The following is a 25,334-nucleotide window of genomic DNA, read 5'->3' as shown; positions in this document are numbered from 1 at the left end:
GCTACAGCACACTTAAGAGGAACACGCTAACGCAATCGGAGACCAAGTGGCTCAACACCGCCCCCGAATTGAATTCAACGCGATAATTTTTCGACACACCATACCATGGCTCTATCAAAATGAAAAGCGTATGCAAGTGGCTCTTAACGCATATGAAAAGGGCCTTTTCTCATAAGAAGTTAGATGTGCTAAAGCTTTTGATATATCAAAATGGGCCCTCATGAGGTACCTCAAAAGGACTATCTCTCGCAAGAATTTAGCCGCCAGTTGTCGAAGATTGACACATACAGAAGAATCAACGCTTTCAGCATGGATTCTAATTATTGACCGATATAACCTGTTGTAGGTATATTCAACACTATATCACAAGATGTATACAATACAAGAGTACCAACTCACTCCCATCTCCTCCACTCCTCCACTGCCTTCCTCATCTCATCAGAAACATGATACCCCCTCGCCTCAGCCTCAAGCAGCTCATCCCTACGATGATGAAACCTGCGCTCAGCGTCAAAGCGCCTCAGCGCAACCGAGCATAGCGTCGCAAAGTCATCTTGAACCACCGCATCCCGGAACCAAGCACGCATGCGCGGCGAGTACATCTGGCAACTCGCTCTGCGGCAGTGATTCGGCCCCTCACCGGGCAAAAGATGGAGAGACGGACAAAATAAGCGGGCGATCCGGTGGCGGGCTCGCACGAGCGGCCAGATCACTTCGTCGTAGCAGTCTTCGCAGACGGAGAGCTCTGGTAATGCGGCGATATAGTGCCACGTTGAGAATACGGGGCGGTCTCGTCGGCAGTCGCGCAGGGCGACTTTGCGGCGGGCGTAGGCAATGAGTTCACGGGTGTCGGGCCGGGGTAAGTGTGATGCTTCAGCGCGCGTGGCAGCCGCGTCGAGGAGGTCGATGAAGCGGATGAAGCGCGGGCTGCTGGTTACCAGGTCACAGGAGTGTTCTTGGGGTTTTGTGCTTGGGACAAAAGTGTCGCGGTGGGCAGGCATTAAGATGCGCACGTTGCGGGCACAGTCGCCACACATGTAGAAGCGGGGGGAGGTATGAGCCTGTCTCTGGATCGATGATTCGGTGCCAGGTTTGCTCGGTTGCGGTGCGACCCGGGCACGGCCATGCTCCTGGTGGCGGCCGGGTCATTTGGTAGAGCATCTCGAGACTGTCGTGATGATTTTTGATCATCTGTGTCCAGGCGAGCCGGGTCCATGGATTGGAGAATGTGCAGCGGGTCTTTTGGCTGGCGGGCTTCGGCTGGCTGGGAACGAAGTACTCGCCGAAACGAGAGTGAGCGATCTGGGTCATGCACGATGGACATATATCCAGGTGTGTCAGCCCTTGTAGCGTATACCAGTCATGGTACCCGGACGTTGGCGTGGCACGAGGACACGGAGCGAGACATAGTCCTGAGGCGTTGGAGGGTTGCTGAGTGGCAGCAGGATTCCTGCTGGGCGAGGTTCGGTTTGAGCCATTCCTTTGCATAGGCCGGGATTGTGACCTGTCCTGACTTGGGGGTCTCGAAGTGGCTTTTGCAGGTGCTGCATGGGATTCATCTAAGCCAGATGTCGGTTTATCCCGAGTACTCGATGCTGGCCTCGTCGAAGGGAGGATGTCTGAACGGGATTTTGCTTGAAAAGCAGGTGGCATCGATGTAGTCCGTGGACGCGACGGCGGAAGCTGTTCATGATATGATCGAGTGCTCGGGGCAGCACGAGGTTTGGGAGATGGTGAATGAGGCGCCGAAGTTGGAACGCTAGAACCCACTCCTGTGTTAAGAGATTCACCCTTTGTGGTGTGCTTGCGTGATTCCGGATTAGATATTGGCACGGACTCGCGCTGCTTCTGTCTCAATTTGAGCTTTTCCTCCATTCGATCTGCGAGCGTTGAAACGTTCACGGGTTTCACTGGATGCTTGCTATACACAGGGCCACGGGGACGCGAGTGACCGGGCCCTTCCATTCCATGCGAATCGTGAGAAGTACTCTCTACCGAGACTCCGTTGTAATTGTTTCCCCGCGACAAAGAGGGTGGGCGGGATGGCCATGGCGTGTTGAGTTCACAGAGGGGTTTCTGAAAGACTTCAGGCTGGGATGCTCGGCCCCGGATCCTGCTTGACGAAGACGACGGAGCCCGCTGAGGGCAACCGTCCAAGCGCGATCCGGCTGTTGCATCGAAAACCGGATCGTGAGTTGCAGGCGGCGTGATCGGGCCGGAACTGTCGTCTGACGAGACATTGCTGCCCGGTCCGGGCACATTGGGGACAGAAGTGAAAGAGCAGAATGACGATGACGAAGCCATGTTGGGAGTCATGATAACCGGGATCTGGTCAACATTGCCCCGGGTACAGGCACCCTCGAGTCCGGGTTTGTCGCCCATGTTGGCGAGTCCATCTAATTCGCGGGCGAGGGAATCCGGCTCGTCTTCGACGCAGGGTGCTGGAGGCCATTGGGAACACATGATTCGAGACGACATACTAATATGAAATGCAGAGCGCTATCCAGTTGTAATGATGTCTGGTGGTGGTGCTTCCCCGGAGAAGTTGTTCATAGTCTTTAAATAGGGCGCCTCGAACAGAGAAACAAAAAACCTGTGCCGCAGCGAACAATGAGCCTCAGGTCTGCAAGAAATTTTTTCTTCTATAGTCACAGAATGAATAAAGCTATGGACAAAGACCCATATTCTGGTTTTCTCGTGGGTGCTACCCGGTTCACACAGGAACCCAGGTATAGATAAGTTCTGACTGACATCGGACATCGTGCTGGGCAGGGGCAAGAGCCCTAATAAGGCCGCCGGTTGCATACGCCACCAGCTGAGGACGAGTATCACGGGCGTCTCCTTGAAACAAGCCCTGGGGATAAACAAAGAGCAGACTCGAAGCAAGCGCCAACGCCGGCTGTGGCTTGCCGCCGTCCGGGCCGACCATTGGGTCCCGGTGGAAACACCGTTCGTTTCAGAGTATTTTTATCGAACAATCTGAAGCATGCTGGAGGTGGCTGGCGAGCCGGATTTTGTTCTGGGTTTACTTAGCCCGTGTGTCCACTGCTGCACAGGAGGTGCATTCGTAACCTTGGAGTCTCAGCACAGGAACCAAAACAGACGGTAGATCGAACGGCGCCTCGGAAAGGCGGGTGTCGGATAGCCGACAGGGCGTGCGGAGTTCATTGGGTGAACCCCCACATGCCGTGGGACAGATGACAAATGCGACAGCTTGTGTCGATGATGTGATGCTGAACTGGAGCTCTTGGACTTGCAACCTCCCATGTCGTTCTCTCTGCTTCGACGTGCAGCGCCCCGACTCTCTTCCCTACGCAATCACATAACTCCACCCTCAAGCATCGTCCATTCCAGACGCAACATGTCGCTCCCCTCCACCATGAAGGCTGTCGTAGTGGAGCAGACCGGCGGGCCAGAAGTGCTGCAATTCCGAACCTCGCACCCTGTGCCCACCCCGCAGGCCGGCCAGCTGCTGGTACGCAACAACATCTCCGGCGTGAACTACATCGATACCTACTTCCGCACGGGCCTGTACGCCTCGGCGAAGCCCGAGGTGCTAGGCCGAGAGGGCGCCGGCACAGTTGCCGCCGTGGGCGATGGCACGTCCGGCTTCGCGGTGGGTGATCGCGTCGCCTGGCTGGCAACTGGTGGATATGCGGAGTACACGGCCGTACCGGCGGCGAAGACGGTGAAGATCCCCGACGGGGTGAGCGACGAGGATGTCATGGCATCGTTCCTGAGCGGATTGACCGTCCTCTCGTTTGCTAAGGAGACTTATCCCGTCCAGAAAGGCGACTGGGTGTTGCTGCATGCTGCGGCTGGTGGTGCGGGCTTCCTCATGACCCAGATCTTGAAGACCATGGGCGCCAACGTCATCGGGACGGCGGGCGGTCCAGAGAAGTGTGCGCTGGTCAAGAGCCTGGGGGCGGATGTGGTGATTGATTACCGCAGCGAGGAGGGCAAGGACTGGGTCAAGCTGGTCAAAGAGGCAACTAATGGCCGCGGCGTGGATGTTGTCTTTGACTCCGTCGGCAAGGATACGTGGGAGGGTAGCTTGGAGGCTGTGAAACGGAAAGGCACGATCGTCTGGTTTGGCAATGCCAGTGGACCCGTACCGCCCCTTCCTCTGGCGTAAGTCGAGATTCTTGACGTACTGATACAGTGACACTAATATTGCTGGAATAGCAAACTTTCCCCCAAGTGCGTCAAGATTGCGCGCCCTACGCTCTTTGGGTATATCGAGACCCGCGAGGAGTTTGAGTACTATGTCAACGAGCTATTTTCTCTGCTCCAGTCGGGCCAGCTTAAGGTCAAGATTCACAAGGTGTATCCGCTGGAGCAGATTGCCCAGGCTCACATTGTGCGTATTCGCCGTGTCTTTTTCGGAGAGCGTTGCTAATCCTTTTTTTTTTTGTCAGGACCTCGAGGGCCGGAAGTCCACTGGAAAGCTACTCCTGAAGCCCTGAATACAGAACGTAAATTGGATACATAGGATTGATTGTTACTGAAGAAAGGATACAATACATGTTCTCAATGCTGCTCCCTGCCTCGCACACCCCGAGGTGTATTCTCGCGACCTCTCCTCCACTGTTGTCCCGCTATAGCGCATCAACAACCTCATCCACATCCTGCCCCATAAGATCCTTGGGCTTCTTCCACTCCACCATCATATCATTGCCCAGGACAGTGTAGAAAGACGTGTAAACGGAGATGATCTCATCAAAATAGTGAAGCCCGCAGCTAACCGCCCAAACAGAAGTCATCACCTTCATCCCGGGATAGCAGAGTGAGAGCAGACCGACTTCCAGAAAGAAGTCAAACTCGGGCAGTGGCTCGTTGCCGTGGTCCCAGTTCCAGCGCGCCTCGGGGCTGAGGTCAAGGTCTGGCTTGCCGGGATCGTGAAACGCTTTGGCGTGGATCTTCCCCACGGGGATCAGGTCTGAAACGTAGGTTTTGTAGAATGCGATGGTCTCGCCATCGGGTTCGGTGACAGTAAGAATCTCAAATCCGTCGATGTCTTCGACTTTCATTGCTGAGAGAATGTCGTTGTCTGCCATGGCACGAAAGAGAGAAGCCTGTCCGTTCGTCCCGCAGCCAGCAATTGCAAATTTGACCACTTTCCGTGCAGCATCGTGGCTCAGTTGGCCTGCTTCCTCGGCGTTCGGGGGATGCTCGAAATGGTAACCCCCAAACAGCATGGAGCAGGCCTGGTTGAAGTAGCCTGGCCCAGCGCTGACAAGCTGGAGGTTCTTCCACAACTCAATCTCTGCAAGAGTACAGATCTTTCTGGCCTGGTCAATGTTGTCCTTGTGCTCGGGGCAGACATCATGATGGAGCAGATAGGACAGAAAGTTCCGAATGGTGACAGTGGCCAGCTTGATGGTGTGCTCGTCGTCGGGCAGGAAATAAAAAGGGAAGTACGAGCTCCTGCTTAGTTGTCAGGTTGGGCGTCTTCTTCCACAGTCTGCAACTTACAGGTATCCTCGGACAACATCGTTAAAGTCAACTTCCAGCTTCGATTGGGTCAAGAAGACGGCAGTCGTACTGCGAGCCCGGAGAGCGTCGTCCTTGTCCATTCCTTTTAGCTCTTGGGCAGCCACACCCCCGCCAGCATTGGGCCCAATAGTCACTCCGCCATATTGTAGATACTTTAGGAACACATTGGATCTTTCGCTATCCAGGCGACGATTCTTCTGGAAGCGCATCAGTGCCTCGTCAATGCGGCTGCAAGCTTCAGGTTAGTTCTGAGTTTGGAGAGGTGGATTGTTAGCTATTCTTACTCTGCGAAGGACCGAGCACTGCGATAATTGTTAGTTTTAACCCAGTATTAGAATAGTCTGACGTACGGATCGTAGAGTTCACGCAGCTCCTGGTACTCGGCTGGCGACACAGGTGAATCGGCATAGAAATCTTCAAACCCAGTAGGAGCATTCTGTACGTCCGGTTAACCTTGATACGAAACGCCCGGAGAACAGATGCACTTACTCGTCCTCGCTTGCTCTTAGGCCTCCTTTTGGCCTTTCGCTTGTTCTCTGGCAGGATCGTAGACAGGTCGATCTGGCTGGCTGCCTCGTCTTCCAGAAACTTGGGGTCGATGGCCGGCTTGGGCACGGTCTGGGTGGGTTCCTTGGTTTCTTGCACAGGGCTTAACTGCTTCGGTCTGGCAAGGCGGATGGGGAGATCGCCTGAGATGGTGTTTTGGGATGAGTCCATGGTGGAAAGGCAGAGATGTGGGGGCGGGTGAGAAGGGAAAGGAGAAGTTAAGAAAAGCGAGACATGAAGAGAAGAAAGAAGAAACTGAGGAAGAGAGATGACGGCAAACGTACCATCATCAGTATACATCAATCAATACAATGGGATTGCCCAATCAGCATTTACTTCCTTAGGGCTATCGATAAGCATGGGGTGGCCCGAGCGTCCTTAGTTATCTAGAGTCAGCTCAGTCAGCTCTCCTTTGCTGCTTTCAATAGAGACACAACCATGCCATCATCACGGTCGGACGCCCGGATGATGCCGCAGCTGAGCAGCGATGGTCTGGTCCCCTTTGACCATGTCGCTGCAGGACAGTAGGTGGATCGGGAAGATGATTCCAAGTCTACAACTGACACATTCTTGATAGCGACGGTGTCCGCTGCACCATCTCGGGCTCGCTGATTGCAAAGCCTTGCACTGCCCAAGAGATCGCTTTCTACGAATCCAGCGCCCACCATCCGGCCTTCCAGGAGTTTATGCCTCTCTACATCGGTTCCTTATCCTCGGCCGAGCAGCAGCAACCGCTGGCGATTGCTGCAGCCCACGAATCCGGCGCTGTGGTTCTCCCACAGCCAAATGACCCGACAAGTTCTACCGGCGACACGCCGATAGAAACCCCCGCCCCACAAGAAAAAGAGCAAGCCTGGGTTCCATCCGGGGGCAAGAAACTGGAAACGGGATTGTCGATTGTGCTGGAGAATGTCGCGTGCGGGTTCCGACGACCAAATGTGTTAGATGTCAAGCTCGGAGCACGGCTGTGGGCTGATGATGCACCACCACCGAAACGGAGCAGGTTGGATGCTGTCTCGAAGGAAACGACGAGCTGGGGCTTGGGATTTCGCATTGCCGGGATGAAGGTCTGGACCGGACACAATGGCGAGACTGATGAAGGGGGCAGAACCAATCCCTACGCGACGAAGCACGAGGGTGCTGATGGTGCACCAGGTGAGGTCATTGAGAAGGATGGGTATCGGCGTTACAATAAATGGTATGGACGGTCTTTTACCGACCAAACCGTCAAGCAAGGGTTCGAGACGTTCCTTGCTGGTGCGAAAGCGGGCGCGGTGGACCGTTCGGCGCTGATCGCGCGGCGACTGGCGGACGAATTGAAGAATGTGCAACGCGTGCTCGAGTTGGAGGAGAGTCGGATGTATTCATCGAGCGTGTTGGTGGTCTACGAGGGGGATCCGGAGGCGATGGAGCATGCGCTGGAAGAGGAGAAGAAGGTTCCTGAGCCTGGCACAGAAGATGAGGAGAAGGAAGATGACGACGATGAGTTGGATTTTGAAGTTTCGGAAGAAGCATTGGAGCTGGTCGATGTGCAATTGGGGAATGGTCAAACTCAGAGGGCCATCAATATCAGCATTGACCCGCAGTCTGCACAGATGCAGGATCTGGGCGGAGAGGACAGCGATGACGAAGAAGAGACGCCCAAGGTCCATGACCTGCGATTGATTGATTTCGCTCATGCCGACTGGACTCCCGGGCAGGGCCCGGACGAGAATGTTCTCAAGGGCATTCGGAGTCTGATCAAGATTCTCGAGGAATTGGCGGGGTGAATGTTGGCTTGCATTTATTCCACAGCTGCTGGCAGTTGTTGGGTATTAACATTTGAGCACTATTTGTTTGCCTTCTTTTTTTTGGCCGTGTCAATTAGCAAGTTAATGAATGCATCCACGCCAACTCGTATACCTCCGTCAGTGAGAGTAAAGATGCTGACATAATCACGCGACTTTTCCTCGATCTTAAAGTCGAGACACCATAGACCGTCAACTTTCCCACTCCAACCCAGGCACCATGTTTCCCACGCGCGCCCTGCTGGGGCGATCAGTCTGGAAAGGTGAGACTTTCTGATTATCCTCAAGAGAAATCCATTGCTAAACCTCCGACCAGGCCCGAACATCGTCCCGTACGTGCACCCGACACCAAGATTCCCGTCTCATCTTCAACGCTTCAACCCAGACACACCCGAGAAAACAAACTAACCACTGGATCCCGAATAATAGTCTCCCCCTCCCGCGCACCCTCCCTCCACCACCAAACACGCCCCCAATCCGCACGCAGAAGCGCAGCGCAACCATCCTGCCCAACTTCGTGGGCATCCGCTTCGCCGTGCACAATGGCAAGACGTACCAAGAGGTTCTGATTACAGAGGAGATGGTTGGGCGGAAGCTGGGTGAATATGTTCCGTATGTCCTCGTTCTTTCCTTTTTTTCCCCTTGGGGGGCTTCGCCTGCGTTGGCTCTGGATGATTGGACTGACTTGGCTCGGTTGCAGGACTCGGAAACGCTTTACGTATAAGCAGTCCAAGAACAAATAGTCCAGTGCATGGGTATTATTTCTTCGCGCCAATCTTATCGCATTTGTCCCTGCTTTGCGAATGGTGCCTATTGGTTGCGCCAGATGAACGTCGGAACGCGGATAAGGTGGGGTATGAAAGTGCCATGCTTGAGCTGGAAGAAGCCACTTTCTTTTCTTTTGTCTCTTTTTTTCATTGCCGTGTACAGATATACATCACTGGTTCCCTTGCTACATTAGCTACTTGTGGGATGGAGTTTACAACGGATTTGATTGCATAACATAACTACAATGTCCTACCAAGCCTCCCGTAGGATCTTCTAAACTTCATAGAAAGAAAGAAAACTCCATTTCTAAGACCATCCCAGCCCTCACTGCAGGATACAGACAGAAAAATAAAATCCAGGGCCGCCTATAGGATATCTGATATGTACGCCAGAACGAAAGAAAGCAACCGGCCGAGACCACCATCCACCAGAAGAAAAAACGCCAATCCACGATACTAACCTCTGTCCTATCCCCAAGGTTGATGGTTCACCGATAAAACTCCCCTCTCTTAACACTGACACCATACTCCGACACAGCCATCCCCAAATCCTCCATTGTAAGCACAGTACGCCCCTGCCCCGAACCACCAGACCCACCACCGCCAAACCCAGCGCGCTGTATCCCCAAGTGCGTATTGCCTTTACCACCCTTGCCGCCCTCGCCACCAGCGGCACCACCCGTCGCCGGCGCGCCAGAGGGACCGCCTAGCCCCGAGGCGGCGTTGAGACTGCCCATCGGGTTACTGGCGGAGGAGCTGTTGGAAGCGCGGATACGGGCGAATTGATACGAGTCTGCGGCGATGTCGGAGACGAATTTCTGGGTTGCCAGCGCGAGGAGACGTGCTAGGTGTGGAGGGGTTTGATTGGGTCCGTTGCCTGGTGGTGGGAGGCCTGCTAGGGTGAGGTAGTGGGCTGTTACCGCGTCGGGGATCTGGAATTGTCATCAGCGTCAGGATGAGAGGAATGACAGATGGAGGAAAGGGGGGAGTTAATGTGAAAGGAAAGTAAAGAGAGAGAACGTACGATCGGCGCATAGTCATCCATCTTCCCCAGGAACTCGCGCAGGCTAGTCTCCTTCTTGGACGGCGTCGGCGCCGGAGCCAGCGGGTCGACGTCAGTAGGGAGAGTGGCGGCCGGGTTCTCCCCGTCCGGGATTGGGCCCTGGGCAGCGTTGGTTTCGGCCATATCGATGTCTTGGTCTTCCGTGGCGTCCTGGTCGGGGTCGGGCTTGATGGCAGGGTCGGGTTGACCAGCAGAGTCGGGCTGGGCCGTTGGGTCCTGGGAGCCGTTCGGGTTGGAGGAGGGAGGAGGAGGCTGTTGCTGATCGGCCATGGCGTTAATCTTCGCCCTCACAAATGGCGCTGCAGGATGGTTGGTTGGGTTTCTGAGGGGCCAATGCAGACGACGAGGTCCAGTCGATTAATTGATTGCGGAAGGTGTGCACGGCCCACTCCTCTTGGCCCTCAACTACAACTCAAATTACATATCAACTCGATCACCAACTACTCGATCAATAATTCATTTCATCGCTATGTACTCGTACAGAAACAGTATCTGTCCTCCCGGATAGACGCCATAGTAAAACAAGAGGGAAAAAGAAAGAAAAGAAAAGAAACAAATTCCATAGTACAAGAATATCCTCAACTCCCCCGGTTTTTCAAACTCCGCCATGCTGAAAGAGGGAAAAAAAGAAAAAATCAACTACTGGCCCATCTGCAGACTGGGGTCCAGGTGGTCCGACTGTGATGGCGCATACTGACTGCCGTGCACTTCCTGGCTGAGCGTCTGCATCAGGTTCTGTTCCGCCGTTTGATCAAACACACCTTGGCTGCCCGTGTCGGGCGGCAGGCTAGGCGATGCCGACATCTCATGTCCGGACTGCGAGGAGTGCGCGCCAGCCAGCGCCATCATGCCCTTGATGCCCTCCACGTGGGCCTTGTCTTCTTCACCTTGCTTCTTCTGTCGCTCCCGGGCCTCCCGCTTGGCGGCCTGAAGAGGCGCGCGAGTCTTGAGTTCACCCGTGACAAATTTCAGGTAGTACGGCACCTCGATTCCGCTCTTGAGGAAAAACAGCTTGAGGTTGCGTGCTTTGTCCTTGAGTTGCACCTGGTTGCGATCCTTCAGGGCCTCGCTGATAGTTCCGCCAGGACCAAACATCGCCAGAATCTGACTCCAGTGAGGTCCTTTCACCCGGTCCAGTCCAGCCATCAGCGCGTTCTCCTCATGCATGGTCCAAGGGCGGCGTTGGCTGGGCAGGCCGGTCCGCCGACTAGCCGGAGACGACTTGGCAGACGCGGCCATGCGAGCACGCTCGTAGAGAACCTGAGTAGGCTGTGACTGAGTGTAGTGAGGGATGCCTGGCATGTATCCATGGTTTGACATGCCGTTCTGTCGTGCCTGCATGGCCGTCGCAGCATTGGGCTGGTACTGTTGAAAATTCGCCTGCAACGGACTCTGCTGGAAGGTCAGTTGGTGCGACGGCTGTTGCTGCTGATATCCACCCGGCGGCGTAGGGCTGTGCTGGAAGTGTTGTGAAGCGGGTGATGGTTGCTGGGCAGCGGTATAGCCTTGGAGGTACGGGCTCTCGTGCTGGCTGGGAGGCTGTGATGTCTGCTGGGGTTGGGTTTGGGTCGACGTCTGACTGGCCTGGGGCTGTGTCTGCTGCTGCTGTTGCTGCTGAGAGCGCTGAAGCCGATGGCCCTGCAGAGCAATCTGGGCTGCGCGAGCAGCGCGGGCGACGAGGTCACTGTGCATGTTTTTATCCACGGGGACCTCCACTTGCTGATTGGCCGAGAACTGGCCCTGGTAGGTTGGGGACTCTTGTGCATCACCATTGGAGCTCGAGGGCTGGCGACCTTTCACGACTTTCTTTCCCTGTGATTGATTAGAGGTTATGTCAATGTAGGAGCATCATCCATACGAACCTGTTGGGTATTGATGGCATCGAAGTTCTTCGCAATGTATGAACTAAGATCGCGAAGGAAATCCTCCCAGTGGTATTTGTCCGGCAACGCTCTCAAAGCTTCCTCGTTATTGACATCGCTGAGAAGAATGTCGCGGCGGGAAGTTGCGCGGTTGACAAAGTCAACTTCGCTGGGAGCCAACTGCCGTGTACCCGGACGTCTCGCCAGCAATCGCTGATCCATATCATCTGGGAAAAGTTGGTACAGCAGCTCCGTTCTGGTGCGATCCTTGGTGTTCATGGCCGAGATGAAAGTCTGCGTCTTGAGTTCGAGATACAGAGCGCCCTGAACCTTCAGCAGGCGACCGCCCTCGGGCACAAAGACGTCCAGGAAATGCTCATTCAGCTCATGGAAGCCAACCTCTTGAGATCCGAAGATGCTCGACACAAACGAGGCCATGTTGGCCTTCCGGATGATATCTACTTGAGAGGGATCTGTGATCTCGATATCCGAGGGCAGAAGAAAGGAGTGTCGGACGGTGTACACACGCTTGGTGTGGTCGAATAACGAGCGCATGGTCGCATAGGCTTGGCCATTTTCGGAATCCGGTTCGGACACCATCGCGGCGAGGTCTTGGTAAGTGTTTTTAGCGAGGAAGGAGAGGATTTGAGTAGACTAAAGGTTGGAATGAGTACCAAAGCAAACAAGTATTATGGTCGCGTAAACCTACCAGGTTGTCCAGAATAGGGAGACTTTGGATCTTCAGATGTGAGTTGGCCTTGAGAAAGGCATATCCGCGGGCGCCAGGGAAGTCGCCCGAAGAGGGAATTTCCTGCGGGCCCAGCGCGACGGTTTCTTCCTGGCGCTCGGTATGATCCATGATCTCTGAGATTATTGTCGCTACGTCGGGACTGATGTTTGAGCTAGAGATCTGATCTGCAGTCGCACCGGGAGAGGCCTCGAGCTGACCTGGTCCATTTTCGGCCTGTTGTAGGGAGTCAATATCTCGGTCGCCCAGAGGAGTGGCAAATTTCCTTACCAAAGTGTTGTCAGCAGCCTGGTGATCAGTCAAGACTTCGTGTCCCGAGGTTGCGAGTTGGTCGCCTGGTCCCGAGTCAATCCGGCGCTTTTTGGCCGGCGAGGCGGCGCCATGGTCGTCGTCCTCGAGAGGGTGAGCAGGCTTTTGATCGACTGCCGAGCAAGGTCAATGTTAGACGGCAACGTTCATAAAATCGTCCAGGACCACGCGCAGCAGCTGGAGGGGGAGGGGGTAGTTGAGGCATGGGAATAGTCCGACCGAGCTTGCAGCGACAAAAGAGCGACAAGAAACTCGGTCGGGCGCGAGAACTTACCGTGATCGTGATCCTCAAAAGAGGTTGGCAGGTTTTCCTGGCCATCAATAGATGGCCTCGAGCCTCGAGTCTCGACCATCGGGGAGTCAGGAGAAAAGACGCGCTGGGGAGGGAAGTTGTACCAGTCTGCTGGGTCTGAAAAGGAAATAAGGGCACGTTCGTAGGGCTCGGACTTGGGGGTTTTGGGGGGAGCAGGCGGTGAATCCCGTCTCTTTCGGCGACGGGGACACATGCTGTGATTGGCGGGGGTTCTGCCTGGCGGTGGATATGGCGGTGGGAGGCAGTAAGAGGTTCTGCCGGGAAGCGGTGGAGCTTCGTGGTCCGTCCAGAGACGAGGTTTACGCATGCTCGTAAAAGGCTGAGGAATCATAGTGATGGGGTGAAGGGCGTGGAAAAGGGGGGAGTTGTTGTGGTGATGTCTGTTGGGAAAAAGTGAGAGAAGTAAACAAAACGTGGTATCAGGGGCATTCTCTGCTTGGACTTTCACCATGTCCCTACAAGTATATCTCAGGAACTATGAACAACGCACTTCCTTGCAGAGAAAGGTCCCATTGAATATTGACAAAAACCACAGAAGTATTTAAAACCTTAAATATTTTGAATGACTTTGATTCACAGCTCATGCTCCCCTTTATAAATACTACCAAGGTGTTGGATTCCGTATGGATTCGTATAGCAAGACTATCCGGTTCATTCATCCTGAAGTCAAGAGCACAAACAGCCATTGACAATGTGCCCATCCTCCGTTCTCCAGTAATCTACAGAGTGATTGTGTATATATTTACGTTCCTCAAGGAGATGTGATGGTCATGAAGCAATGGCACTTTCGTTATATATTGCTGCCTCAGGCAAACAAGGTCGAACTCCGCATTTGGCAACCGTTCACTCCCAGGTTTTCTCGTTCTGTGCTCAACTGCTAATACTTGTAAGAGGCTCTGTTCCTAAAATTTGCCAAGAATCTATCGGTGTAGTAGGGTGGGATCCACCACAGCTTCGTGACCCCTACCCACGCCCAATCTATACCGCAGATCATTTGTGCGCGTCATCGACCCTGGATCCACGACCAAGTTTCAACTCAAAGCAGCCCTGGCTTCAGAATGTTACTTTTGCTTTACACGAGCTGTCATTCTTTCATCTGAGAACCAAGGTTTACTCCTCGCACCCGATTCCGATCATTGCTCCCTCGTGAAGCGTGAAGTGTGTGGACAGGCACAGGGATCCTTCGATTTCCTGCCGTTTGGCAGTTCTATTGATCTTGTCTTTGATATTTACCAGGAGACTGGATTTCTGCAATCATTAACGGACAGTATGAAATTGATTCGTCTTCATTTGCATGTCGTCAAGAGGCTTGCCCTCTGCTCCCGAAGCTCCCGAAAGCCTAAACCCTAAACTGACGCTCTCGAGACCGATTATCAGCTCGAAATCTAGATGCACCAGTGAAGGCCCTAATATGTTTCCGTTTTCAGGGTACCCAAAGGTGTATCCATGGAACCTTTCCCAGTCACTCTTTCTCTATCGTGTTTTCCAGGGGCCCACGCTTGACTCCTTGAGCCTGGCCTTCTCTTATTACGTCCCGTACCCGCACAAATTCTCTGTAGTTAGCATATCAAGAGTTCTTCTCTCGTGCCCTCAGTATCGATATTCAACTGCGTCGCCTAGAGCCAATTCCTATCTAATGGTCTAAGCCGCCGCCATGTTGACGAATCGGCCCATCTTCCTCACCACCGCCGCGTTGATCCTACAGGTATCTGCATTGGCTGCAGCGCAGGACTCTTCCGAGAAGATATGGGGGGTCTTCTCCTACACGCTCTACGGAGACAGCACCCCCAAGGCACTGGCGTCGCCCGGAGCACGAGTCCTGACCGAGTACGGCGCCAGCGCACTCTACACCGCAGGATCGGCCTTCCGTGCCCGATATGTGGAATATGGAATGTCCAATGCTGCAGGAACGGGGATCCAAAACATCGAACCGAATATGTTGGACTCGCTGGAAGTCAACGCCTTCTCTACGCCTGAGCAATTTGTCCTTGCATCCGCCCAGGCCTTCATGCAGGGTCTCTACCCACCGCTTGGTCAATCGTTGGGTTCGCCATACTCTGATCTGACGTCGCAACTGTCCAATGGGTCTCAGTCCGCGTACCCGCTCAATGGATATCAGTATCCGCTAATCGTCACAATGGATTCGGAAGATCCGCACTCTCTGGCACTGGCTGGTCAGGCGAAGTGCCCCATGCACCAAGCTTCAGACAACGACTATCTGCATACCGCTGAGGCATTCGAACTGACAGAGTGGTTCGCACCGTTTTATATGAATGTGTGGAGAAGGGCCATGTCTGAGGTATATGATATAAACTCCGCCTCGTACCCGAATGCCGTGGAGATTGGCGAGTACCTCGAGTACGAGGCTGTGCACAACGACACTCTGATGGAAGCGATCAATGTGGGAGATGTCGCGCTTGCGCGATGGCTGGCAGACCAATACATCTGGGCCACGAACAGCCAAACCTCTTCCTCATCTGAATTGCAATCCAACGTGACGTCCATCGCTGGTCAGACGCTGGCTTCGAGCATCTTGCAAGCATTCGATACCAACATCCAAAGCCAGGGCAGCGAGCAGATGATGACCATGCTGTTCGGCGGCGACGAGCCGGCCGTTGCTCTGGCGTCTCTACTGGGACTGGCAACTGAACAACAAGCCAACTTCTTCTCCCGGCCTGTCCGAGGCGGGTCGCTCGTCTTTGAGCTGTACAGCTACGACGACAGCGACGTCCCGTCATATCCAAACAGTGAGGGCCTGTTTGTGCGGTTCTTCCTGCACAATGGCACCAGCAACGACACCGTGTGGAGGTCCTATCCGCTCTTCGGACACGGCCCGAGCCGGGACTTCATTCCTTACAACGAGTTCCGCGAGGAAATTGAGACGTTTGCCGTGGACTCAACCCAGCAGTGGTGTACCCTGTGCAAGTCGGAGTCTATCTTTTGCAAGGGTGTTCTGGGCGACTCGACGCAGAAGAAACGCATGGCTCCCGCCGTGGCTGGCGTGATCGGTGCGGTCATCACGCTGGTTGCTATCGGTCTGCTGACGGTGATCGGCCTGCTTGCGTGTGGTGTGCATTTCCGCAAGCGCGGAGAGGGCGGCCAGAGGTCGAGTCTGGGAGGCTTCAAGGGTACTAACAAGCTGGCCAGCGATACGGACGTCACCTTCCGCCACCCTATATGGGGCACCTCAAAGACGGCCGATGAACATGCGAATGGTGAAATGACGGCCGGTGGATTTATCGTCCAGGGCCATGAGCGGCTCGGAAGCTGGGAGATGGGCCAGCAGAGCAAGGAAATCGAGAACATTCACTCGATGGGTCAGCCACATCCCCGCTCTGCTTTTGATGAGGAGAATGACGAGGAATGGAGGATCCATAGTAGCCTGAAGCCAGTCAAAGTGCGAGAGAGTATCTGATCCGATGTGATATTGGGGGGTGTAATAGGTTTAATGCTAGGCCAATGAAGGAAGGAAATTCGTTTGATATCCGATATCCATCGTAGCCCTAATCTGGCGGTGGTGCCTGCCGGACATCTTGTTGGTACCTTCCTTCCTCTGCCTCTCTCTGCCTCATTTCCTTCCTTTCTTCCCACCTTCCCACCGTTCCTTCCTCCCACCGTCACAATCATCTCAACCCCCGAGCCGAACCCAACTCTTTCTTTTCTCTTGACCAGTAAGTCCTCACTCACCAGCATGATGAAGTATGCCATCCCAACACTGTTGGCTCTGCGCCAGGATTCAACAATTAGCCACTGCAACTGGACCAAACAAGCGAGAGACTGTAAGTGTTCCTTTTATGCTCTCGACGCGGCTTCCTTCACCGTCTTGCACCCCTGTGGATCAATATCAATATCAAAACGCCCACGGGTATCCCGAGCCCGGGGATTCATGTGCAGCCGAGCATTCCTCACGAATCGTGAGGACCTGAACACAGACTCTGATGATCGCTTTGCATGACCGGGATTTACCCTCCTCACTGTTCTCGCAGGAGAAAGAAAGGCGTGGCTGACCATGTGCGTCCAGGGGGGCTGTTAGGTCCTAAACAAAGCAAGATGTCAGTTCTCTCTGAAAGTCCTTCGAACCAGTCGTCAGGCAAAGCAGCCAAGTCGTCGCGACCGCACCAGACCGCGACACCGAAGCCAAAAACGCGCTGCCGGCCGAGGGCCAACGACAAAAAATCTTCCTCCAAGACAACCCTCGGCGCAACTGACGCGGGGTTTGCGCGTTTTCTGCTAGAACATTCGTCTCCAAGGCACCAGCGAGTCACTGCCGGAGGCAAGATTGTTCCAATGCAGCCCAACAATATCCCGACTCATGATCACAATCTATCTGAGAATTGGCAGGGCCAGACCTCCACGACCACCGAGAGCGCTGGCGAACATACCCAGGTTCGTCATAACACCTCGCAGCATGGCAATCCTTTTCAGCGTGCGGGTGTGACCGAACATGGAAGTCAACTGGAATACTTGGGACCATATGCACCTGAGTTCGCGCCAATGCAGGCCCAGATACTCCCACCTCTTACTCTGAGCACCACCGCCCTAGTACAGTCCCCAATCATCGTTTCCTCGCAGACACAAACCCTACCGCAAACTGCTTTGACGCCCTCAGAGGTGCTTGGCGTAAATCCCATTCCTTTTCGGACAATGACACAGGTTGCCGCACAAGCAAATGGTGCCGCATACATGGCTCCTCTCCCCGAAGCTGGTGGCGACGGTTGGCCTGATTGGTCTCAAGTGCCTGGTCAAAGACCAGATGCTCAAAGCTATTCACGGGACAATTGGGCACCAACGACAGCCAATGCGACCAGCTTCACCACACCCCAGCCGGCAGGAACGACAGCAAGCTATGTCAACCCCAACCTGCTTCAGGCCGCCATGTTTACCGACACCACTCAACTGGCACAGCAGCATGGAGTGGTGCTTCAGCCAACCTGGCAAGATAATCAGCACAGGTTGATACTGCAGTGCTTGCGGCACTACGCACGGGATCTGATTCGCACCATGAGTCTGTATGCCTTTCGGGGCTTTAGTCGAGCCCATGTCACCGTATCTGCCATGGATCGGCAGCAGGCGATGGACCCGGGTGCAGGGAGGGATTGGAATTTCACCGCGCTGCGATTGCAACATGTCCGAGACCGAGGGCAGTTCGATGAGATGGCCACATGGTTGCAGTTTGAGCCTGGACCGCTCGAGGTTATTGGCAATGAGCAAGGACCAACCGCCGGGCCATTTCCTGGAATCCTGCCTGGTACCACTGGGGTTCAGCATGGTTCTGCGCTTAGCACTACCGGGGTCTTGTCTGGGGCTTATGGAAATCAAAATATTGATGGCCCTGTTGGCACAGAGCCGCAGTCCCAGGAGCAAATGGGTTCTATGGAGCTAGACAGCAGACGGTTGGTGAACTCTCGCAGCTCTGTGGATGATTTCAATGTCGAGGACGAGGACGGCACGCACGAGGATGCCATGAATATGAACTTCCCAGTGGATGAAGGGTTTGTTCCCCAGACAATTGGTGCACCTGGAAACTGGGGCAATACCGTGCCTCGGAACTTTGGCAGCACGATTCTGTCCTCCATTCGTGAGAGCGAGAACGAGGAGACGGTGAGCGACCCGGGCGATGTGTTGCCGGTAACGACTGGTGCTGAGGGGTTGGTCGGCTCGAACTAGTAAGTCTACCACGTCAATTTCATCCGAGAGCCATCCTGACCTTGAGAGTTGCAGCATCTACCAGTCAATCGAAAGGCACGAGCCAGAAGATGGCAATCTTGAAGATGAGGAGGCTGAGGAGTTCGGGTGAGGATCCATTTGCTCTCCCATTGCATCGAAACCAACTAACGTGAAACGGCAGTAACTTCGATAATTTCGACATCCGTGAATCCGACGCCAGTGAAGCAGATGAGGTGGACGTCCGAGATTGTGAATATGAGGTGGACGCTGGGGATGGCGAAGATGAGGACGAGCTACTCAGGTAATAATGGATTCCCCCGTCATGGCATCAGGCAGCGACTAACATAGGTTGGCAGTGGCTCGGAAAGCGGTGACAGCGACGGTAAACATGACACCATAGGCGAAGCAGATGAGATGGACCAGGGCAACCCCGAGAATGAGGAGATCGTGGAGCACATCGAGACCAGGTGAGAATGGATCTGCTTCGCCGGCGCATCAGGGAGGTAGCTACTGACATCGGGCAGCACTGCGACGAACCCGATGTGCGACTTCAAAAACGATAAATACTCGATTCACTGGGCTCCTATCAACCGCCCTAGCTTCGGCCAGGATGGATCTTCAAGCCCGCGCATCCGAACCGGTGGGCTCCACATGTTGGCGTCGTTCCCTGCCCGGCCCGGGAGCCCGGTTCACACGGCACCCGCTATTGTAGGGGAGAGCAAGGTACATGTGTATGCCTGCCCCGCCGTCTGGCCTCATGAGAGAGCCCCTGTGGCGGCGAGTCTCTAGAGACGGACCAAATGGACTGACGGATACCAGAGTGGGCGTTGATTTGAGAGGTTCACGTTGAACATAGGCTTTCTTTATTTTTTCCCCTTTGGCCGAGCGAAGAGCTCTTCATTGGTAACGGTGTGGCCACTCCGCTACGAGTGCCATGTTAGACATTCCCCCCGACTGTTCGATGATTATTGTTTTGTTATCTCTACTGTTAGGAACCTTGACGTTTATCGATAAGCCCCATCACCTGACCGGACCTGCCCCTTGTCGGATCCATGGATGGCGAAGGCGAACGTATCGCCACCACCGGTTTTACTCCGTAGAAATTCTGGTGGCACCACATGGCATAATTCTCCCCTCCAAATCCAGCATAGTAGCACAGTCTGCTTATTTCGCTCTCACTCCGTGGAAGCAGAAGACGAAGAAGACCAGAATAACTCGTCATTGCAGGCAAATTCCGGATGACTAATTAGCCAGGCCTCCACGTCGCCCTTCTCCACTCACGTCCCTTCCACTTCTCTTTCGCCTCTCACGGTGACCATCGCTTCTCATTCTCTGCACCTGGTCGCCCGATCTGACATGTTGTCCTGCTTATGAGTGCAGCCCTCGCGGTCTCTGTTCTGCCATTCTTTTGGGTGGACTGCTCTCATTCCCCGACTTTCGTCTCTGCGTGTCAATCCCCCGCTTGCCCCGTGTCCGCTGCAGTTTAGCCGGGACCACCCTATCACCATTCTTTGCACAAGCCACCGCCCCCTACCCTTGTATCTTTTATTGTCCTTCGTTTGGGATCTTCGTGTGGTGCCTCTTTTTTTCCGGCGACTGATTCGACATCAACCCTACCGACCATGACCCAGTTATTCGCCTCGAGTCCCCCGGCGATGACAACTGACAAGACGAACGAGAAGCGCGGGAATTTCCCGGGCCTGTCCCTGCCGTCCCGCAAACACTCCGCCGAGTCGGCCCATTTGCCGACAAGAATCAAGAACTTCTTTCGCATCAACAGTTCCAGCAGCCATTCCTCCGCCAACAGCCCGGGCAGCAGTCATGAACGAGAACGCGAAAAGGAAGGCCCTACCGCCAGTCCGTCCAAATTGGAATCCAAATCGCCTTTCCGGCAGTCTCGCTTCCTCCCCGCCATTGGTCGCAATCGCTCAACAACGGTTGCCAGCGAGGGCAACCCTCTGGATGATGGTGTCTCACCGACCGCTACAGCGAACCCATACTTTGCCCACCAGGGCCAGCCGGCGTTGCGACACCGGAATGAAGGCTCTGTCCCCTCCTCACCTCCTGATACACCCGAGTTGCAGGTCGACGGGGTCTCGGCGGTGGAGCAGGCCACCACCGCCAACAAGGAGGAATTAGCACGGAAACTGCGACGTGTCGCGTCGGCTCCCAATGCCCAGGGCATGTTCGTCAGTGGCCAGGGCGACGGGCGGCCTCAGACGGCTGATATTGGCAAGGAGCCTCTCGTGGAACATCCAGGTCCCATTCCCAAGATCAGCCTGGCTGCTTCGAGGAGCGAAAAGACCGCCGCTGTCTCGGCCATTCCTTCCGCCGCATCGGAAAGTAATCTCGGAAGCGATCTCAACAGTCTCTCGTTCCGTCGAACCTACAGCTCAAATTCTATCAAAGTCCGCAATGTGGAAGTGGGGCCGGCCAGTTTTGATAAGATCAAGTTGATCGGCAAGGGTGATGTCGGGAAAGTCTACCTGGTGCGCGAGAAGAAGTCTAGCCGCCTCTATGCCATGAAGGGTGAGTTTTTTCTCTTATGATTACTGCCGCAGAAGACAGCCACTGACTTCTAATTAGTCCTGAGCAAGAAGGAAATGATCAAGCGCAACAAGATCAAGCGTGCTTTAGCCGAACAAGAGATTCTGGCTACGAGCAATCATCCATTCATCGTCACCCTCTACCACTCTTTCCAATCAGAAGATTATCTGTATCTCTGCATGGAGTACTGCAGTGGTGGCGAGTTCTTCAGAACCCTGCAAACTCGCCCTGGAAAGACCATCTCCGAGGACGCTGCCCGATTCTACGCTGCTGAGGTGACTGCTGCATTGGAGTATCTCCATCTCATGGGATTCATCTATCGCGACTTAAAACCAGAGAACATTCTCCTTCACCAGTCCGGCCATATCATGCTTTCAGATTTCGATCTCTCGAAACAATCCGGACCCGGAGGAGCACCGACCATGATTCCGGCACGAAACGGCGGTAACTCGACTACCTCGCTGCCCACCATTGACACCAAGTCCTGCATTGCCGACTTCCGTACGAATTCGTTTGTCGGCACGGAAGAGTATATCGCACCCGAAGTGATCAAGGGCTGCGGCCACACCAGCGCTGTCGATTGGTGGACGCTGGGTATCTTGATCTACGAGATGCTGTACGGCACCACGCCTTTCAAGGGCAAGAACCGAAATGCCACGTTCGCGAGCATCTTGCGAGACGAGGTGTCATTCCCCGACTCCAACACGCAACAGACCTCCGCGCTATGCAAGTCCCTGATTCGCAAACTGCTGATCAAGGACGAGACCAAGCGTCTCGGTGCCCGTGCTGGGGCCAGTGACGTGAAGACGCACGCGTTCTTCCGGACGACCCAGTGGGCACTGATTCGTCACATGAAGCCGCCCATGATCCCGCACCAGGGCCGCGCCGGCACAGACACGGTCAACTTCCGCAATGTCAAGGAGAGTGGCAGCGTGGATATTGGCGGCACCAGCACGACCAAGATGAAGGGCGTGCCGCTAGACTCGGGCATGGTGACTCCGAATGGCGAGCTCAATGATCCGTTTGAGGAGTTCAACAGCGTCACTCTCCACCACGAGGGAGACATGTAACAGCATCGGCTCATTATTGATGATCGTGATGCCCCTTGACGACTGTATTCGGATCGTTCACTTGCAAACCTTGCCGGGTGTACGGAGCGCCGTCTTTTTTTGTTTGTTAGTGGATCTATTGCATTGGGCTTTTTCTCTTCTTGGTCTCTGTTGTTGCCATTTCCACCTTCGCATCTCGCATCGTTTCTTTTTCCGTCGTTTCCGCCTGGTTTTACTTGGATTCCCCGCTGGGTTGTCTTTGCATTCCTATGATATTGTTGTGTGAAAAACATGCGGTATACCTCTGCTCTTTCTGTTCTATTGCAGCGGGCGGCGTTACGGGATTTTTCATTTTTCTTTATGTTTTCGGGTGTGCTCTTCTTTGCTGTTAGCATTTCACTGTACTGGCTTTGTGTTGAATCAATTTCTCCTCCCATTTTTCTTCATCACGGATTGTTGTAGTTAAAAGAATCAATGGTTGGCGGGGACAGACGAGTCCCGATGTTTACCCCCACCAGTATTTCCCACGCGTTCCTGACAACGTCACGTCAACTTCCCGACCTGCCAAAAACCGCAACACTTCCACAAATCCAAAAAAAATGTCTGCCTTCGCCCCTGACGACGGCGACACCCACGACTCCTTCATCGAGGACCCCTCGACCTCACCTCCGCTCCCACAATCCTCGTCCCTGCACTCCATCCACGACCCAGACGCCTCGCACCGCCGCCCCAACAATCCCCTGCTAGGCCCTGACAATCTTGTCTCTGATCTGGAGCAGGAGGTGCTGGATGAGTATACACGGCTGCTGGGGAATGTGAACCAGGTGAGCGAATTGATTTGATCCTTTTTTGGTCTTAGACCACCACCCCTACTACTTTTTTTCAACGACACAGTCTCTTTCCACCTTCCACTTCCTTTGAGATCCGAGCTCTGTTCTAATACAAAGGCTAACGCTATCTCCCTTCAACAAATCCAGCTCTCCGATAAACTAGGTATCCTCGCCGGCTCCCCTTCCTCCCTAACACTCGACGGTCTCCGCCTCCTCGAGCGCAAGACCGCCACCGTGTGCACTCTGCTCAAGGCGAGTGTGTATAGCATTGTTCTGGAGCAGCAGATCTGGAATGAGAATGTGGAGCAACAGCAGCAACAGCAGGAGCAGCAGCGGGGAGGAGACCATGATCATACGGAGTTTCAGGATCAGGAGTATCGGCATGATGGGGATGGGGATGTGTCGTTTCAGTGATTATTTTGTGTCATTTTGAGTGTTTATGTTTATGGATGGTTGATTGAGTGGATTAGGGAGTTGGCGTACATAACTGATGATAACTATACCCGGGTTGAAATGGACTTCTTTCTTTGTTGTTGTTACGGTTTGTGTCTGTTGATGGAGTTGGTGTAGGTCTCTGACAGCTTGATGTGGCATCTTTGGTCATCTTTGTGGACGTAGATTTTCTCCGAAACTCGACAGCGGATATATGACGACAGGTTTTACAGCCTGGCGGTGTATGCAATCCGAAAGAGAACTGTTTCATCGTTGTCCACATCCTGGACTCTTTGGGTGAAAGAACAGGACTTTGGAAGAAAGGGAGGAAGGGAAGGGAAAGGAGGTAAATAACGGCAGGGAAGAGAAGAAGAGAAGGAAAGGAAAGATGTCCTTCTATATCGTGCCCAGGCAAACAAACACTCGTGCAGTTACCTAGTAACGTTACGAAACAATGGATACCCTCCAAGTGATTAAAATCTTCCAGGGCTGTATTGGCTTTTTCATATTGCAACAGATAAGTAAAAGTACAAGGACATGCAAATGAACACATATGACGAAAAAGAAGAGGAAGAGAGGGATAGAGAGGCATTTATATACATGCCAGATGGCTAGACTGGACAAGCCTACACCTTCCCGGCGTAGTATACCTTGCGCACGTCCACGAGCTTCTTGCCGCGTGCACGGGCAATCTCCTCCGGGTCGCGCTGGGCCATGAGCGCCTGGTACGCGGCCTTGACCGTGTTCATCTGGTTCCGGGATCGACCCAACCGCGCCGACAAGTCGGAGATGCCGGCGGCGCGACACATTTCGTAGATGAGGTACTGGACGCGGAGACCGAAGCCTGTTCGAGTGTGTCAGTGATGGTGTAGACAGTTAGGGAGGAGAAGAGAGACAAACCTGGCGGACGGTGCATCAACTGCACCTCCACAGCACCAGACTTGCCCTTGACATCGCCGAAGATAGTGCGGTTCTCGTAACGGGAGATGGGTTGCATGTTGCGGATGGCACGGTAGCGCGACTGAGTCTTTGCATCACTGGATTCTTCAGACTTGGCCTCGCCGATGCCCAGCAGGCCGTTGCCGTTGCCGGCAATGGACAGACGGTAGTGGCGGCGGACCTTGCCCAGACGGGTCTGGTTGACGACGTGGTGGGAGACGAGGGTTTTGGTGCGGAGATCCATAATTTGGCGTTCGGTGTAGCCCGTAGCGAGAAGCAGGCGCTTCAGACCCTCCGTCATTTCCTCGGCCTGCAACGAGCGCTCTTTCTCGCCCTTCTCGGCTGCAGACTTGCGCTCCTCCGTCCGGGGTTCGGAGATGGTCTCGCCAGGCCCGAACAGATCAGGCACCAGCGCGCTGTGCGGATCCAGCTCGCTGCTCTCCTTGCCCTCCGTCAGCCGCAGCGACTCGGCAAAACGCATGAAATCGGCCCCCGACGCGTTGTCCGGCATATTGGCGAAGAAGCGGCCAAAGTCCTCGACGAAGTCGTCCTCCGTCCGGAACTTGGGGTTGTACTCTGAGTTCTCCTTCGGCGCCCGGAGGTGTCGATCGATGCCGGGCTCGACGACAGAGAAGTCGTCCATGTATTTGAACTTCATGGGGTCGTCGCGTGACCGGGCCTGCTCGGCCAGGTCCTCGGGGTCGATAGCCTTCTCACCGGCCTCAATGGCAGCCATCTGGGCAGGAGAATATTCTTTCGCCAGCTGAGCCTTTTCCTCGTCGGTGAAATGCTTGAATTCATCGGGCTTCAGCTCCGCCTTGATGTTGGGGAACTTGGGTTTCCGGTTCACGAGCGGCGCCGGCGTCGGGTGGAACTGGCGTCGAGGCACTCGCGTGCTGGATGGTGCTATCCGCGAGAAGCTGCAGAACAGACATCGTGCTGGCCGGGCGAGACTCATGGTGAGAATGGCCAGGCTGTC

The 25,334-nt window shown here is 54.4% G+C and overlaps 15 protein-coding genes across 15 annotated transcripts; 10 read left to right on the top strand and 5 right to left on the bottom strand.

Moving 5' to 3' along the window:
* Positions 1-395: 395 nt before the first annotated feature.
* N7510_004438 (uncharacterized protein) lies at positions 396-2,478 on the bottom strand (the record flags this gene model as incomplete). Its single annotated transcript, XM_056976364.1, has 4 exons — positions 396-955; positions 1,014-1,278; positions 1,376-1,544; positions 1,676-2,478. The coding sequence occupies 4 exons, from the start codon at positions 2,476-2,478 to the stop codon at positions 396-398; spliced, it is 1,797 nt and encodes a 598-aa protein (XP_056836320.1).
* Positions 2,479-2,667: 189 nt separating this feature from the next.
* N7510_004437 (uncharacterized protein) lies at positions 2,668-3,326 on the top strand (the record flags this gene model as incomplete). The annotated part of the gene is made up of 3 exons (XM_056976363.1): positions 2,668-2,711; positions 2,782-2,949; positions 3,110-3,326. The coding sequence occupies 3 exons, from the start codon at positions 2,668-2,670 to the stop codon at positions 3,324-3,326; spliced, it is 429 nt and encodes a 142-aa protein (XP_056836319.1).
* Positions 3,327-3,361: 35 nt separating this feature from the next.
* On the top strand, positions 3,362-4,466 carry N7510_004436 (quinone oxidoreductase family protein; the record flags this gene model as incomplete). Its single annotated transcript, XM_056976362.1, has 3 exons — positions 3,362-4,131; positions 4,186-4,360; positions 4,419-4,466. The coding sequence occupies 3 exons, from the start codon at positions 3,362-3,364 to the stop codon at positions 4,464-4,466; spliced, it is 993 nt and encodes a 330-aa protein (XP_056836318.1).
* Positions 4,467-4,598: 132 nt separating this feature from the next.
* N7510_004435 (uncharacterized protein) lies at positions 4,599-6,213 on the bottom strand (the record flags this gene model as incomplete). Its single annotated transcript, XM_056976361.1, has 5 exons — positions 4,599-5,427; positions 5,476-5,724; positions 5,781-5,798; positions 5,847-5,932; positions 5,986-6,213. 5 exons carry the CDS (start codon positions 6,211-6,213, stop codon positions 4,599-4,601), a joined length of 1,410 nt encoding a protein of 469 aa, XP_056836317.1.
* Positions 6,214-6,480: 267 nt separating this feature from the next.
* On the top strand, positions 6,481-7,811 carry N7510_004434 (inositol polyphosphate multikinase; the record flags this gene model as incomplete). The annotated part of the gene is made up of 2 exons (XM_056976360.1): positions 6,481-6,566; positions 6,620-7,811. 2 exons carry the CDS (start codon positions 6,481-6,483, stop codon positions 7,809-7,811), a joined length of 1,278 nt encoding a protein of 425 aa, XP_056836316.1.
* A 238-nt stretch (positions 7,812-8,049) lies between these two features.
* N7510_004433 (mitochondrial 37S ribosomal protein uS19m) lies at positions 8,050-8,572 on the top strand (the record flags this gene model as incomplete). The annotated part of the gene is made up of 4 exons (XM_056976359.1): positions 8,050-8,092; positions 8,146-8,161; positions 8,259-8,441; positions 8,530-8,572. The coding sequence occupies 4 exons, from the start codon at positions 8,050-8,052 to the stop codon at positions 8,570-8,572; spliced, it is 285 nt and encodes a 94-aa protein (XP_056836315.1).
* Positions 8,573-9,084: 512 nt separating this feature from the next.
* On the bottom strand, positions 9,085-9,929 carry N7510_004432 (putative TFIID and and SAGA complex TAF10 subunit; the record flags this gene model as incomplete). The annotated part of the gene is made up of 2 exons (XM_056976358.1): positions 9,085-9,528; positions 9,621-9,929. 2 exons carry the CDS (start codon positions 9,927-9,929, stop codon positions 9,085-9,087), a joined length of 753 nt encoding a protein of 250 aa, XP_056836314.1.
* A 369-nt stretch (positions 9,930-10,298) lies between these two features.
* On the bottom strand, positions 10,299-13,084 carry N7510_004431 (uncharacterized protein; the record flags this gene model as incomplete). The annotated part of the gene is made up of 4 exons (XM_056976357.1): positions 10,299-11,471; positions 11,522-12,175; positions 12,231-12,691; positions 12,853-13,084. The coding sequence occupies 4 exons, from the start codon at positions 13,082-13,084 to the stop codon at positions 10,299-10,301; spliced, it is 2,520 nt and encodes an 839-aa protein (XP_056836313.1).
* A 585-nt stretch (positions 13,085-13,669) lies between these two features.
* N7510_004430 (uncharacterized protein) lies at positions 13,670-14,041 on the top strand (the record flags this gene model as incomplete). Its single annotated transcript, XM_056976356.1, has 1 exon — positions 13,670-14,041. One exon carries the CDS (start codon positions 13,670-13,672, stop codon positions 14,039-14,041), a length of 372 nt encoding a protein of 123 aa, XP_056836312.1.
* Positions 14,042-14,545: 504 nt separating this feature from the next.
* On the top strand, positions 14,546-16,306 carry N7510_004429 (uncharacterized protein; the record flags this gene model as incomplete). The annotated part of the gene is made up of 1 exon (XM_056976355.1): positions 14,546-16,306. One exon carries the CDS (start codon positions 14,546-14,548, stop codon positions 16,304-16,306), a length of 1,761 nt encoding a protein of 586 aa, XP_056836311.1.
* A 635-nt stretch (positions 16,307-16,941) lies between these two features.
* N7510_004428 (uncharacterized protein) lies at positions 16,942-18,558 on the top strand (the record flags this gene model as incomplete). Its single annotated transcript, XM_056976354.1, has 1 exon — positions 16,942-18,558. One exon carries the CDS (start codon positions 16,942-16,944, stop codon positions 18,556-18,558), a length of 1,617 nt encoding a protein of 538 aa, XP_056836310.1.
* Positions 18,559-18,972: 414 nt separating this feature from the next.
* On the top strand, positions 18,973-19,347 carry N7510_004427 (uncharacterized protein; the record flags this gene model as incomplete). Its single annotated transcript, XM_056976353.1, has 2 exons — positions 18,973-19,025; positions 19,083-19,347. The coding sequence occupies 2 exons, from the start codon at positions 18,973-18,975 to the stop codon at positions 19,345-19,347; spliced, it is 318 nt and encodes a 105-aa protein (XP_056836309.1).
* An 833-nt stretch (positions 19,348-20,180) lies between these two features.
* N7510_004426 (putative serine/threonine protein kinase (Nrc-2)) lies at positions 20,181-22,175 on the top strand (the record flags this gene model as incomplete). Its single annotated transcript, XM_056976352.1, has 2 exons — positions 20,181-21,087; positions 21,145-22,175. The coding sequence occupies 2 exons, from the start codon at positions 20,181-20,183 to the stop codon at positions 22,173-22,175; spliced, it is 1,938 nt and encodes a 645-aa protein (XP_056836308.1).
* A 578-nt stretch (positions 22,176-22,753) lies between these two features.
* N7510_004425 (DASH complex subunit DAD3 family protein) lies at positions 22,754-23,398 on the top strand (the record flags this gene model as incomplete). Its single annotated transcript, XM_056976351.1, has 2 exons — positions 22,754-22,978; positions 23,102-23,398. 2 exons carry the CDS (start codon positions 22,754-22,756, stop codon positions 23,396-23,398), a joined length of 522 nt encoding a protein of 173 aa, XP_056836307.1.
* Positions 23,399-24,042: 644 nt separating this feature from the next.
* N7510_004424 (mitochondrial 37S ribosomal protein uS5m) lies at positions 24,043-25,313 on the bottom strand (the record flags this gene model as incomplete). The annotated part of the gene is made up of 2 exons (XM_056976350.1): positions 24,043-24,260; positions 24,317-25,313. The coding sequence occupies 2 exons, from the start codon at positions 25,311-25,313 to the stop codon at positions 24,043-24,045; spliced, it is 1,215 nt and encodes a 404-aa protein (XP_056836306.1).
* Between the last annotated feature and the right edge of the window lie 21 nt (positions 25,314-25,334).

Source organism: Penicillium lagena (assembly GCF_028827675.1).
Source record: "Penicillium lagena strain IBT 129212 chromosome Unknown utg000002l_segment0_segment0, whole genome shotgun sequence".
Classification (NCBI taxonomy): domain Eukaryota; kingdom Fungi; phylum Ascomycota; class Eurotiomycetes; order Eurotiales; family Aspergillaceae; genus Penicillium; species Penicillium lagena.
Note: the sequence above shows the minus strand (reverse complement) of the source record. Positions and strands in the feature narration are given on the sequence as shown.